Below are 16444 nucleotides of genomic sequence, written 5' to 3'. Positions count from 1 at the left end.
ATGAATCAAAGAAAGAAAAATTTATTAGCATACGAATATATTTGTCGATTCTAAATAAATTACCAAGCAAGCAAGACAAATTCTCTCTAATGATTTTCCCTGAGGGAGAAAACATTGGAAATGATCCCCATGTCGTTTGTTTCCATTTCAAATATTAAAGCGTCCAATTAGTCCAATGGTAACGCGAACTTGCGAAACCGTCGTCTACTTGGCCAGTGCATTAAGCTTTGTCCGCGAACTACAAGCATTGCGGTCGCGAACACAGAACCGAAAGAACGGAACAAACGCTGACAGTTCATACGAGCTGTGTCACAGAAATCCCGCATTCTGATTTCTCTAAATTTAATGAACGAAATTTAAAACTTGAAGATAGCGGCTATTCCATTGTTAAATCAACAATAACAATAATTATTTTATTTTTTATTTATAAACAATTAAAAATTGTCTCCAGAAAACTCTCTTTAAAGAGAAAAATAAAAAATAAAAATATAAAATAATCTTTTATATTCTTTAATTACACAATTCCAGAATTTGGATTTTCTATTTAAGATTTATTTTTAATGTCTCAAAAGATTATTATGTACGAAATTTAAGGCCTAGATTCGATGATATAATAAGTTTATAAAGAATAACGTGCGAGAACTTTTGAGGTGCTTTGTATTCCGGGATATACGTGGGACGACATCCGATCTCACGGAAAATCAAAACTTGAGGACGTGTATGCTTTACCAGAGGTTAATGCGCGTTGTCCGTTTCCGCCGTGTCGCGGGAAACGCTAATTCACGCCGTCGTACCCGTCGTAGAGATGGTCCGCCGTGGCAGACTCCGCGGAGCATAGAAAAGAGGAATTAAATATATTATACGAGAGAAACTACGGCCTGTAGATTGGAACGGACGACGAATATCGCGGTCGGAAAAATGTGCAGCCGTACACACACAGCTCTCGTCCAGTCACATCGATAAATGTGTAAACATTTTCCATTTTGTAACGTGAATTTTTTGTAATGTATTACAGCGAAACGCTCTTTCGGATGGATTAATATCTAGATGTACCGGACAATATATTTAGTATTTATATTTATCAAATGCTAATCTGATATTTTTTAAAATATTTTATAAAATATTTCGTCCATTTCTACTCGAATGTCTTTACTCATCATCCGTCTGACTCTATCTATATGTCTTCACTTCCGTACTTTATCTTACTGCGAAAGAGAAAAATTTTAATTAAAACATCAATTCTGTCACAGAATTTATGGTTGAATAAAACAACGAGGAATCTTGAGCATCCTGTACAATATATTAGACGCGAGAAAGTTAGGTGTTGAATCCTTCCCTTGAATCTTGAAGATATATGAAGTATCAACGAATTCCGAAAGGTGTAGGAAAATGTAGCGATGATAATACCTTTCTATTTTTTTTAACAACGAGCGCAAAGGAAAGAAACCGCGGAAACGTCTCTCCCTTTTCCGCGAAAATGAACAAAAGAAATTCGCGCGTAAGATTTTTATACGACGCGTAAACTCGAGATGCGTCGCGAGACGCTCAAAGTTCGATAGTTACACGTCGTTGCATGCCGATTCGCGTAGACATAATCAACTGCCGAGGCGAGAAAAACGCGCAATATAACTTTGCGAAAGGTGCGACGATCGATTCTGAATAACTTAAGGATCTCTCAGGAATCCGTTTACAGGGGAAGAAGGGAGAGATCCCGCGCGTTCGAGTTTTGTCTGCAACTTCAAAAGACTTCGCGCCAACGCCAATCGAGCGCAAAAGTGAGCTTCACTAGCGCTATACTTTCTCACGCTTATCTCGTCGCGCGCGAGAATGACTTCTTTCCTTTCACTCGACTATAAATGGAATTTCGTACGGAGAAATAAATAATCGAAATTTCGCGGCGAAAACAAAAACGGTCCCGACATTTTCATCCAGCACGATTTCCGCGAGATTTTTGATTCGAAATGTACGCTTAAATCGCGATAATTGGGATTGTAACCGGCGCCATTAGACTCCTCATATTACATGTTCACATGTTTAACATTAATTATAAAATCGCACATTTAATTGCCTGCGTCCGGTTATTTTATCGTTAATTTAATTTAATCGCTTAATACGATCACGTGTGCACGCGTGCACTTGTTGGCCAATGCGGCGTGTAAATTGCTGAAAATTTGTAAATACCGAATTCAATTACGCGCATCAATTATTTTCTAATCAAATGGTCACGTAAATAATATATACAAATAATAACGCGCGCCCATAAGATTTTAATGCGAATTAAAACGCGTCAGTAATGGCCGGAAATAGCTGGTCGACAATATCATTTTGATAGAGACATTCATTAGCAATGCCGCTAATGAAAAGCTAATTAGCAACTATTTCCGCGCGCGATCTATGTACGAGATGCGGCGGAGAGAAACGAAGTCGCCAATTTTTATCTACTTTAACATTTAATTTGAGCATGCGCTCTTTAATAAGTTTCGTCAACTCGCTAATAGCCAATTACGTGTTGTTCTGTGAAATACAAAAATAGAAAATATTTCAGACTGACTTAATATATTTCGCAATGCGAGAGAATGTTTCATACAAATAATATAATATTACCAGAGCATCGTATTAAATGTGTTAATTGCAAAGAGAGAAAAAGAACGCGTTATCGCACTGATTATTCAATTTATATAAAAAATAATACGTTCTACTTGTAAAGACAAATTTTATGAATGAACGATGAGAAAACGGAGGAGAGAAAGATGCGTCTTCCGCCGTATATTTCGCAAAGATTGGCAATTTATATAAATCCAATAGATCACTCAGAAAATAACGGATTTCTGCCGTGATCCAAACGCAAATTTATAGTGACTCTTCAGAAGTGTATGGCTTCCGCCTTCAAAAGCGCATATCGCTATGCATCTCACGGAAAGCGACGAGAGGAGCATTTCGAGTCTTTTTATGTCGACTTTATATCTTGAAATCGACTTTGACAAATACGAAAGAGTTCTACGACATCGATTTACATTTTTCCGATTAATTTGCCAATAAAATAAAATAACAGTTTAAAAAATTTTTAATTTGCAAAAATGATAGCTGGCGGATATCATTAATCCTGATATCAAAATAAAGCAAGCAAATTCAGAATTTCTTCCAAATAGAATAAAAAATCAATCTTGTTGAAATAAGAAAAAGTTACAAATTTCTTAATTTAAAATCTATAAAAATAAAAATTTTCTTAATATCGCGAATTTATTAACTAAAATATAAAATATATGTATAATCTAACAATCATTTTAATATTATAAAAAACCTTTCTAAAGAGAAATGAAAAACATACGCCAAGTACATAAAGTATTCAAACTTGTATGCAATAAATAAAAGTTAAAAAAAGACAAAAAATTAAGTATATTTGTATGTGCTTGGCGTTGTTTACTTTAAAATAAAAATCTGTCACTCACCAATGCAACAGCAGGGTTGATCTGTAACATAAAAATATAAAATCCAAATTATAATAATTAAAGCATATTAAAAAAATTATATATATATCATATATCAAATCGATCAAATTTTATATTCGTCGTTTAAAAAGATTTTATATTGAATGACACACAATTATATAATTTTCAAAAAAATATTCTTCTTAAGTATACGATACTTTTTAAACATGATACATATGTATGTCATCAAGGTATAGAGATAGATCAATTGATGAGCAATATTATATATTACATCACGCGTATACAGCGTAAACAAAAGATCATGTGTCGGCAGATTTGTTGTTGCCCCGAAACATTACTTTATGCCAAATATTTAACGCTTTATGAAATAATTTCATCTCAAATATTCTGTTATCTCGTATTCGCGATTAATTATTAACAAATGGATCAGTTAATAACGGTTTTCCATTATCTAAATTATTCGATTGGATACTATTATTCTATATATGCTCTATATATCAACTGTTTTCTGTTACTTGAATTATTCGCTTCGGTTAATTTATGTGTTAGGTTGTTCCGTTGATTCAAAAATGATAATGATAATAAATTACATATCGACGAGAAAAAAAATTCAAGCGCTATGTAAGATATGTATATTCGAGTTAACAAGCATTATTAAAAAAAATAATTGTCGACCGTACATACAATAAATTAAACTCTCTGTCAATCCCAATAAGTATCTTTATTTTTGATGTTAAAAATACATCAGCAGCTTATTAAATTAATAGGACATATTGATTACCGAACGGCTTTCTAGATCCTCATCATCAACGTTCATATCGAAATGTATATATTATGATATACATGTATATATTATATATAGTATATATATATATCATATACATATAATAGCAATGATAATAAATTTTCCAACAAGCAATCAGCGCGTAATTAGAGCGGCCGTATTTTAAATTATTGTAGTAATTGATAACGAGCTCATATATTATGACATTGTAATAATTAAGCATTGATCTTTCATCATCATTTACATGCAGATAATGCGTTGTAAGATTTATTTAAAAATTATATATTTATATAATTTACAAATATATCTTTACAAGATTTTAATAATCTTAAAGATATATTTTCTATAAAATATCAGATCTTTTAATTCAACAAATGTTACAAACCAAGATAAAAATAATTTGTTGACACGTGTCTCTCTGCGATCTTCGAAAATGAACTTATTTACGATACAACAATTTCGTATATCGCGATCGAGAATCATCATCACAAGCGTAAAAAATAATTCAAAAATACTCTCATACCAAAAGCACACGGATATCATTTCTCAGATCCCGCATAGATATTCAGCGTTTAAATAAATTTATCTTTCACGATGTTGCTGTTAGATCCCGTCGTTCCACGTGAAGAATCTTATACCGAGTTTTCGTGGACTTTTCAGACGAACAAAGTTGCCCGTCGAATTTCACAAATGGCGAAAGTCGCACAAAGTCCATTGCGAATTTGGCGCGGCAGATGCTTACTGCGAGTATCACATAACGAGATTCGACGCGGATATCTTCTCGCTCGCCATGAAGATACTTCCGTCATTCGCTGACCCGCGAGGACCAGCTGTCGCGCCAAAGTTCAGCAAGACAAACGGCTGCTTTTAAGAGGGCTGAAAGTTCGCGCGGGGATCGCTCGTCTTTAAACGGCGAAACAACGTCGAACGAGGAAATGGAGATTTTTGAACAAGCAATAACGAACCAACTTTGCTCAGCCGCCGATGCAAATTCGAGCTCGCGATTAACAATCGTAATGTCGGTTGCAACAATGTTGTAAACGTCGTTGTACAAAATGTTCAAACATCGTTTAAAAAGTAATATATTTTCGTATAAAATATAGATACATAGAATCCCATACACAAATGATAATAATTTTAAGGATAGAATTTTGTGAGTCAATTTTTTTCATAGCAAAAAATTTGATATTTTTTTATATTTTCTTATTACTTATATACCTATATTTCAAATTCATAAAAATTTGCTTTTAATTTTAAAGAAAACATTTTTTTTTAATTCTTATTTTAACAAATATTAGTTGTCAAGGTTAGATATCTTGATAAGTGCAGCTCGCAAAAAAAAAAACGAGTAAACAACTTTAATTTAAGAAAACAAGTTTAAACAAGCGCTTTTTGCAAAAAAAAAAAAAAAAAAAAAAACAAGGTTTAATTTCATGTATCGCGGATAACGCGAATGAACGTCGGAGAGTGGAGAGATGTCAGAAATGTCAAAGAGATTTCACTCTCATTGGTCCACACGCTGCGAAAAAAGCTACCTCGCGGTGCCGGATATCGCATAATAAATCTCTTTCAAAGCGCCGCGCGTTTTTCTCATCCTTCGGGACAGACGTAATCATGGATTGTAACGATAATGTATCGCGAATAATTCTCATGTGTGTCCCGCATCGAAGATTAAAAATCTCTTGAATATACAATGGATCTCTTGTCTCTTATTTCGATATATCAAAAAATATTTTAACAGCACGTTCTTGGACGCGTTATTAAAATATTGAACATCGATTTATCTCTCGGAAAAAAAGTTCGATGAACAACTATTATTCATCGATATCTTCTAGATAAAACAAAAATTTTTTTACGTGTTATTGTTGTCGCAAAGAATATTTTTATCAATCGAATTGTACAAAGAACGCATCACATTAATGATTTAAATTTCCGAGCGAACTTCGGAGAGGCTTCCAGACTAATTATTGCAGAGTGCAAACATAAGTAGCTCAGTAATAGACGAGCAGCGGTTTAAATGCATTTGCGGGAGCTCGCTACTTTTCTTCGCTACCTTATTAGAATAAAAGCGCCGCGCGAAGTATACGGGAAATTAAGTGGCGCGAGTCGCACTTCCGGGCTGGGAGTGCTTTCACGTGTCTCGCGACGATCTTCGAAAGCGAACTTATTTACGATACCGTGGCGACGCGAGTGAGCTTGGTCCCCCTCGTAATTTCGTATACGACCAAGAATGACCGCCGCAAACGTAAATAAGCAACGACGAGACAAGGGTATCGTGTGAGAAAAAAAATAGGAACCGGCTGCGCAGCATCCACTTAACAAAAGTTACGCCCTACCACACATGTCCCTCTCCCCCTTCGATCGATCCTCTCTTGTCTCGTTCAAATAAATTAACGCTGTTTATCGAGCGCGAAAGAGATCGGTGTAAAAATGCCGTTGCTTCAACGGAGCGTGATACTTTACAGTTTTTTTGTACACTTAGTATAAGTGCATTTTAGCGTAGATGAAAAATGACGGATCACCAATAGACGTATATACATTGAGCTGATTTTTACTTTTATGGTCATAAGAAATAATGTAGTTATATGAAATGATATTATTATAAACATTGCTTCGAAACAAAATTAATTCTTTTATGAACTTTTAATCATTACATTTTTTTACAAAAATAAATTAATAAATCCAAATACTTCAGTTTTTATTCATTACAAAGTTAATCATCATTGGTCATCGCTCTATCTATTCTACTCGATAATTTTTTGCAGACTTGAAAGAAATAATTGAATGTAATTTTACGAATATGACATGCTTGCGGTATAATAAAATCGATAGCAAAATTCTGCGAATAAGAAGCGATTTGTAGAAGGATTGAATTATTCATGCACCCATACCATCGCGTAACGGACTCGTCGCAAAAGTTACGTAATAGCAGGCTCTCGAATGTCACCGCATTAATTCCGAATTACAAAGAGTCGACTACGAGTTTTATTAAATCTAAACCGTCTCGGCTATAGAGTGTGAAGAAAGATCCGCAACGGAAGAGGGGGGAAAAATTTCTCATTCTTATTTTATATCTCATAAACTATATTCTTCCGGACGCGAGGAAATAAAAAACCGAAAAAATTCTCATACTCAAAAAGTATCTCAAATACGAGAGAGAGGTCTCGATTTTTCCTTCCTGATTGCGCTCGACTCGCGTCTAACGAAACTAAAAATCAGAGAGATCGGAAAGTGGGAGTTCATAACTCCTCCCCGATCCGCGCATTTTATCACGCATTCGCGAAAGAGCGACGCTTTGAAATTCGCGGCGCGAGCGCGGCGCAATCGAATTAATCGGGGCCGTGCACACTCTCACCGCACCGAAAATATAATGCACTATCGTCTGCGGTCGCAGCACGGCCGAGAGCTTATATCAAAAATCATTAATTGAACGTACTCCGGTTCGCGGCTCGCGTCCAGGGTTCAAAGATAAACCGGGGATTAATTAAACGTTTCGCGAGGGAGAGCGAGACACAGGGTGGGAAAGGGTGGGAAAAAAGGGAACCTGACCACGTCGTGTGTCTCTCGGGTAAAGATACGTTACGGATAAAAATCCAACCTCTTTCTGGGGGGTTGCAAAAGGGAAGGGAGACCCTGCAATTACCCGTGCGGTGCAAAAAGTACGCGAGCGACCGAAAACGAGAACGAAGGAGGCGAGCCGATAACGAATGTTGACGCACTCGCGTATCGTGGAACGCTCGATGGAACGAGGCTCTTTGCACGTGAGAGCACGTGGGCGGACTATTGTATTTGGTACATACCTCGACGTGATCGTTCGTAACGGTAGGTCGTAGACGGTGCACATTGGCGAGCTCGTTACGTCGGTCCCGATGCGATGGTCGGTGGTCGAGAGCTTTCGATGGGATCGCGATATGAGGAAGACCCTGACGGACAATTATAAAATGGCTGCACAAAGGTACCGAACGAGCGAGGCGAGGCTTCTCGAAAATCAGGAGAAAACCCTCCCTCGCGAGGTAGCCCTTTGGCATTCTGAGAGCGGTGAGAATTCTTGTCAATATTTTGACGAATATAAAATCGAAAACGGATGTAAAAATGTAGTGGAGTCGAGAGATGAAAAATATAGAATGTCAATAAAAAATATAAATATATATATTTTTACAGAGAAATCGAAAAAGCTAGCTCGGTTCGCGAGTATCGCGGAAAGTTTCGATGACGAATGATAATAATTAAAGGATTGAAACAAGCGAAAACGAGGAGAGTCCATCCCGTGAGGTGATTACTCGCAAGGTTAAGTGGGTGGCCTTCGAATGAATATCGCGAGCTGCACGATAATTGAAGATACATCGAAAGGGTAATTACTACGTAGGCAGCGAACGCCAGAGTGAACGCTCGAGGGAGGAAACAAACTAAACAAGCAGCAACTCTCCGGGAAAGATACGAGATATCCGGCAAATTACAGGGTTCGAGAGGGCCACCGACAAGCGAGTTGCGATTGGAGAGCTTCGAGGGCGATATTACACTCGTATAATTTTTTTTTGTTTATCTGCAAGGCAACATAAGTCTAAAAAGTAAAAAAAAGATGCGAATACTCTGCGATAGAGACACTATGTTTTTAAGAAACATAAATAAATAAATAGAAAGTAAAATTGTTTCAATGGTAAAATCAATTTTTCGTAGCATTATTAAAGCCATCTCATTTGAATATATCGTCTGATTGGTTAAATATTTGACAGAATTTACGGAGTTAATTTTGGATCGAGATATAATATTGTCAATTATAAGAAATTTAATGGTATTAATTTGAAGGGTATACGTTGATAGAACTCGAAAGCACGTTTCTTAATAACTCTCATCAATAACGACAATCGTGATTTCGCGTGTGTCTTTAGCAACACGCGAAGCGTCGTGTAGACACGCGAGCTTGTCGTAAGAAAAGGAGAACTGCGTCCTATTTAAACGCACCGTGTGAACGCAATTACAGCGCAATTCATAAAATTCAACATGGTCAATTAAGTAAACGATCCTTTGACCACTATAAATAGCGATACTGCGCAAGATATTGAAGGTATCACTAGCGTACGTTTGTAATATAACAATAAAAGATATTATCTGTTGCAATTACAAACACTGAAATTACATAAAATACTTTAAGTAAATTTATTTAAAGCAAGTTTATTTAAAAAATTCATTGAATCTTTGAAATATTGTATTAATTATATTTCTTTGTCTCCCTCTTCTCTTCAGAGAGAAAAATTAATTACAATTCAATTCAATGTATTGTGTCTTTTAATAGCCATGAACGTAATTTCACGGAGGAAAGAGCGTTAGAAGCAATGTTAAAAAATTATAATTATTTTCTACAGAAAATAATATTCTTCAATATTTTTCAATATTTCTTTCTAAAAATCCTAAAATAAATAAAATTAATTGAAAAAGATTTTAAGATAAGCCAGCTGCGTCTGGCTCTTAGCCCACTTTTCCACTTGAATTTTTTTTTTTGTGTATCAGAGCCTCTTCGTTTTGTTCGTTATGAATTAATAAAAGTTTTAAAAAGTAAAAAAATTACTTTTAAAGTAAAATATTGCGATATAATAATTGTTCAAGCTTTTTCAAAGCAAAGTTGAAAATACAGAGACTCTCAAATAATTGGCTGCGATCGCGCTTTCATTTTGGATCTCCAATCGTTCGATTCCTATCGCTGACCAAGTTCACAACCACGAAGAAGTTTCGCATACTTCACAAATACTTTCCCTGTCGCCGAAGAGGCGAACCGAGCAACCAACAACGTCGCCATTACTCACTCAGATACCCGTTACGCGAAACATAGTATTGCTAAGTGTATGGATGACGAAATCGCTGCCCCAACTTCCTACTTCTTTTGATATTCTAACATACTCTCCGGTGTGTTTATTTTGTAACTTGATGTCGAAGACCATCGCATTCTTTTTGCCTTCCGTCTCTCTTGATTTCCCGTTTCTTTCGCTTACCACTTTACTTTAAAGATTTAATCAGACTCTCGAATATATAGTTGGACGAAAATAAAGACTGAAATTTTTGCAAACTTCTTTATTAATTTTAAATAAATTTAAGTAATGTTTCTTAAAAAACTGAAGACTCTAAGAAATCCAACGTGTATCCAATTGAACAAGTTTCTAATACAACTTAACAATTATTATTATTATATTAATATTTAAGAGAGATTATTATTTGAAACTTTATGGTACATTTCCTGTCTTTAATTTCCTATGATATCGACAAAAATCTAAGCTCTATGTTCGTGAAAATTCCTATAATTTTTGCTTACTCCTCCTATAGCGCGAATTCTTCCTGTCTACTCTATTTCCGCCAGTCTCACATCTTTCTATTCCTTTTTCACCTTTTTTCCTATCTTCTTCCGCACTCGTCCGGTTCCTAGGTACAAGTTCTCGCCGTTACAACTCCTGCTGGCTACTCTTCGCGTTCTCGATCTAAGCTCGAGCTTAGAAGAGAGAGGCAAAAGACGATCATCGATGGAAAGGGAAGGGGAAAGGATTGCAGGTTGCAGTACGAGGAGAAATCGAAACTTTGCCGGCATATACGAGAACAGCGTGTCTATATGGAAAGCAGTCTACGCCCGAACACGTATGGAAATTGCTTCGCTGGCTCGCGCGACTTCGTTTCCGCTTATTACAATATTTAAGTTGTTGTAAATTTGATGTTCCACTGATAATACAAAGGGGACGGCTGAAACGGGCCGCGTATGCGAGTTCTCCTTTCGCATAATGATCGCGTTAGAATCTCATCATTTTCCGACAACCGATCGGGCAATCGATGCGGCAAGTTTTGCAGTCCCTCGATTAATTAATACTTAACATAATCCCCGGAGCAGAGCACCGACGCGCATGCGATATATTTTACGCGGAGAGAGGCCCGCAGTTTATAAATGCGATCAATTATGCAAGCAAACGTGTAAATAAGCGACGAGTCGGCGCAGCGTAAATATTATCGATAAAATCCGCGAATCTCGGCGCGAGAGAGACACAGATTCACCGCATGTGTTGAAATACACAATTAATTCGCGTCATTACACGTTGTACTTTATAGAGATATATAAAATGAGTATATCATACACACTGCGAAAAAATAAATGATATCGTGTAAAATCGCAATTCCAATCAAAATTAGCTATCGAAATAACACATTCGTGAAATAATAAAATGTTTCCCTGGCGCCCTTTTGTTTGCTCCGCTTTTAATATCACGAAATTATATTTTTTTTTATAAACGCGCGGAAAATATATTATCTCTTGAAAATGTCGAGAATAATGTAAGACAGGAAGAGAGATGATTCCTTCCCTCCCTGGATAAAAGTCATACGCGTCTTGTTCTTGTTACAAGAGTGTTTACTCTATCTCATTCAATCGGACGTAATCATAAAAATAATTTACATCGCGCGGTATTAAACGTTTTTGTGGAAAATAATAATCGTTCGGGAAATCGATACTGTTGTTTACATTAAAAGTGCTAATGCTACAACGGAGGATCTTAACATGGAGCATGATGCGCCAGAAGGGGAAAGGGGGTGTTTCTGCGTGAATTAAAAATAGAACGCGACAACGGAAGAGGCGAGGTCGATCACCCCCGTCCGCGCGATATTTATAGCAAAAAATCTTTATGACTCGTCCCAGGTTCTCTTCCGCAGGTAGGAAAGTTGTAAAGTGTTGTTTCTCGCGCGGAGATTAGCGTCGTAATGCAAGCGCGAGATGCTGCTGCCACAATTCTTAGCTTACTGCAATCTCATTGCGTCGTTTGCCGTAAACTTGACGCGTATATCGCAATATACGCAAACTTGCAAGCACCAAACTCTGGCGATGTAACTGCCCCACAATCAGAACAGCCAAGCTAAAACCCGGTGCTTTTAACATCGATAATGCAAACGAGAGTGCATTGCATATGTAACTTGGGAACAAGTGCAATATTTATTATATTTACATTTATTTATTAATATATAATATAATAAATATATTATATATAAGAGTATTTTTGTGTCGCCAGTGAAGAATAAAATTAAGCAATTATTGTAAACGATCCAACTGGCTTAATTGATCTTTATTAATTCGATATCATATATAAATATACAGACTACGTTTCGACCTTTGGTTCAGGTCCTTATCAAGTCTAAAATTAAAGGATAATATATATAAGGAATCATTTTTTCCTTATATGTATTATCCTTTAATTTTAGACTTGATAAGGACCTGAACCAAAGGTCGAAACGTAGTCTGTATATTTATATATGATATCGAATTAATAAAGATCAATTAAGCCAGTTGGGTCGTTTACAATAATTGCTTAAATATATTATATTTATATATATTTATAAATATTTATATTTATTTATATTTATATATTTATAAATATTCATTTATTAGTTAATGATACTTACGAAACAACGTTAAGAAATGACATGCGGAATTTATAGAACTTTGATGATAGCGACAAAATAAGAAGAAATTTTCTATTTGGCATTAATTTTTTAATTCACGAAATACAATGCATAAAGAGATGAGACTTTTTGAGAGGAGAATCTTTATATTTTCGCAAGAACACGCGAACGCGAAGTCGAACGTCGCACGCTTCAGTGCCTATCGGATGATTCTGCTCGACGGATCGAGAGAATTTAATGCGTGAACGCGGGACACGGGCAATGCGTCGAGATAGTGGCTTCGAACGTGGCCGACTTCGAGTATCTGTTTAAGCGAAACCTCCTTCGCGATCGTCTGAAGCGCATCGGATTTATAACAAGTTCAATACGTTTCAAGAATCCCTAGTGAATCGAAATTAATCGAGAGAAAGGAGATGATCGGGGTCTCTGTAAACTAATAAACTTCCATGCACTTTAATGGAAAAGCAATAAAAAAAAAATAATCCACATAATTTGAGACGAGTTTAACCGAAGGAATTTCAATGCCACCGTTAAATAACTTTACACGCCTATCGTCGTAGTTAATATTATTTGCAAAGTGTAAGGAATGTGAACGGCGTTTCAAGAAAATCTTCACGAGGAAAACTTCCCCTTTTCACGTTCGCCTTTTCAAAATGCGATTTTCAAGTTTACATCCCGCTGCACACGAAAGACGCAGGATTGCGCGAAGGCAGTGTCATCCATATCTCACTTCGTGTCTCGCGGTGTATATAACGGGGAGGAGGATAAGTTTGTGTTGTACATTTTGTGGAAAGTCGAAAGTGCCGGAAGTAGATTTTGGGCGTTCCGTGTAAAACATACTCTCCTCTCCCGCTTTCCACTTGGGCGCGAAACTTCTTGAGGACCTGATACTTTTGATGACATTATCTTCTCGTGCTCGAGACTACGGATTATCTAACATTTTGAAAGTATAACTCGGCTATATGAACTTTGAGACGGTAAAATAGCTAATTTACTTCATATTATCAAAGAGCGAAATCCTTTTAGAATATAAGTCACACGCAAGATAAATGATTAATATAATGATAAGGAAAGAGGAAGAAATACATCATTAGCATAGAAAAAAAGAAACTAATTTTAGCTAAGGCAATAATTATTATATTAAAGTAGAATAAAAAGAAAAACTCGCGCTACTTAAATATTAATTCTTCGTGTAATATTATCAGTCGAGGAACTTTCAATGTTATCTTCCGTTTATAGCACGACTAACGCTAAAAGCGATGTTCTGTTGCTTTCTCGTTTCACGGATAAAGACCCATCCACTTACTAGTCGCTTTATAAAATGTTAATATCCTTCTTTCTCTCAGCGAATCGATAAGGATCTTCGAATTCTCCTCGGTATAAAAATTCCTCTCCGCGTATCACGTTATTAAAAAGTTTCCTCTTTACTAAGCGTAATCAGAGAAGAGTCTTCGCGCTTTTGCTTTCATTTTGAGCGTATCGTTTGAAAGCGAATTTATTATATTCGAATTCCAAGTTGCGATATCGATTGCGAGCGACAATTTTTTTCATCATCAAATTTAATTTCTCTCAAATTAATAAAAATTATAATGCAAATACACACATATCGTCGGATGTTTTGCAGATATTTTGTGTTAACAATTCTTCTATTTACTCTATTTAATATTCGAACTTATATTGAATTGTATTTTTTATTTAACAGTGCCTAATTTTCCATCGCAAAAGAAAAGCTCGTTCATCAAACCCTTAACCGACTTATCAATTTCATTACAAACAAATTTATCGATTTCCGACGAAAGGGAAGCGCATCGTCAGAAATAAACGAGCGAGTTGTTGAATCCGGTCCATATCTAATCTGGTCAAGGTATGTAAATTGCGTGGAACCGTACAAACGGTTCATACAAAGCATTTGCCACGGACACAATTCTCGAATCTCCGACACCATCAAGGATCGAAATGGCCGCTGACCGAGTCACTTACATACTGACCGAAGCGGTCACGGAATCCTCGTGTTGTAATTTTCCCCATCCCCTCATCCTCTGATTACACACGGAGAACTAATCCGTGTCGCAATTTCAGGTGATCTCGATCGAGCGCGCGGAGAATAAGCCACGAATTACACCTAAGATTAAGCTCTACTTCGCTTCTCGACACGTTCATATGCAATCAATGCAATCGCATTATTTGGTCCGTTGCCCTTCTTATCATTTTATTATTTGTAAATATTAATGATAGAATACAACAAAGTTGGACGGTCTATTTCAAATTGAGAAAGTATCTTTCCCTTATTTTTCATCTTATTCCATTTCTATTTTATTTATAAATATTACAAATTTTTTATTTAGTTTCTTCCAAATAAAATATTGTTTTAAGAAAATCATATTTACTTTGTTAATATATATTGCACAAGATCAAAGATTTTATTATTAAATTTAAGATGAAAAATTTGGGAGAGGCTTTATAATTTATCTTAATGTGATGATATAACATTTTGTTCTCTCTTTGAACTAAAATATTCTTAATTTCTTCTTTTTACAACATTCGCATAATCTTGATAATCTATTCATAAATCTCATTAATTATTTTTTCTAAAAAATTTAAATATTATATTCAAAGAAAACAAGAAATAAGATTGAATATACCGATAGCCTTTCGAGAATTATAAGATCATATATATATAATAACACTAGGCAACAAATTGAAGAAGATCTGACGCAAATAGGTAATGAATAATAAAGTAGAAAGAGTTAGGTGCAAGTTGAGGGAAAAAAAATATATCTAACGGGCTTAATGGTTGAAACAGGCGCGTCGTACGATTAATGAGGTCTTTACAGTAGGCCCTGTACTTTCGCAGGCGCGCGAGTTTATGTGCGGCAACTTTTAAGCCGCGGTATTACTCTCCGCGCAGCGTTAATTAATAATTAAAAATGCACCGGCGCCTTTAAATTTTTCGCGTACCCACCGGAACCATTGATGTCGCGCGCAAGAAAAGAATTCTACATGATTCAAAGAGGCGCGAAGCGCGCATTAATCGTGCAAATTAATAACGGTAAATTATTAAAATTATTAGTAGAAGTCGATGTTTCATTGAGCGAAGCAAGTTTGTTAATAAACATCAGATTACAATATTTATTGAATCATTATGTTTTTCTTGATTGTATAACAGAAGAAAAGAAATTTGTCATTTCTTAAAAAAGGACTTTTTATGTATAATTATATATATTTAATATATTAAAGATATACATACATATATTAGAGATTGTAAAAGAATTTAGTCTTTTTAGTAAAAATTTTTATTTATATATATTATAGTGTAAAAATTGCGGCCGATGGATGTAACAGGAAAATCGTTGGCGATCTGGTAAAAAATTTTGTCTCCCGTTTCGTAAAAGAATGGTGATAAAGTAACGGGAGAAACAAACGGAAACCAGCAGACGGCCGGTGATGAAATGTAACTCTGATAAAATGAAAGTAATTTAAGAAAGTGCACACCGCCAGCTACACACGGCGGATAATCACAGAAAACGTTAAGTGGCTATAGGATATGGCAAGGAAAGGATTTGTCGAGACACAACAGAGCGTGGTGGAAACTTTAAGAGATGGAACGTCAGACAGTAGTAGACTTTTTCTCGTGCGGCAAATTAAATAACTTGAAAAAAGATTAAAAACAATCAAATAATTTTTATGGAATATATATATATATACACAATATGTATGTATATAAATAAATCAAATAATTTTCGATAAACCAAAATAAAGAAATAAAAGAATGGTAACTTTTATCCAT

General features: G+C 35.6%; 2 protein-coding genes across 2 annotated transcripts in view; one reads left to right on the top strand and one right to left on the bottom strand.

The window, feature by feature from the left end:
- Nucleotides 1-16444, top strand: part of LOC145940548 (uncharacterized) — a 282334-nt gene that overhangs the window by 248902 nt on the left and 16988 nt on the right. The window lies entirely within an intron of this gene.
- LOC145940546 (uncharacterized) overlaps nucleotides 1-16444 on the bottom strand; it is a 223572-nt gene that overhangs the window by 196290 nt on the left and 10838 nt on the right. Inside the window, exon 3 of the mRNA XM_083045817.1 lies at nucleotides 3450-3470. Coding sequence (XP_082901943.1) covers nucleotides 3450-3470 — 21 coding nt within the window. The remainder of the gene's footprint in view (nucleotides 1-3449; nucleotides 3471-16444) is intronic.

Source organism: Prenolepis imparis, unplaced genomic scaffold (assembly GCF_030444845.1).
Source record: "Prenolepis imparis isolate NDT839.2.m4 unplaced genomic scaffold, iyPreImpa1.0 SCAF_9, whole genome shotgun sequence".
NCBI lineage: Eukaryota > Metazoa > Arthropoda > Insecta > Hymenoptera > Formicidae > Prenolepis > Prenolepis imparis.
The sequence above is the reverse complement of the archived record's forward strand: the minus strand, read 5'-3'. Positions and strand labels throughout refer to the sequence as shown.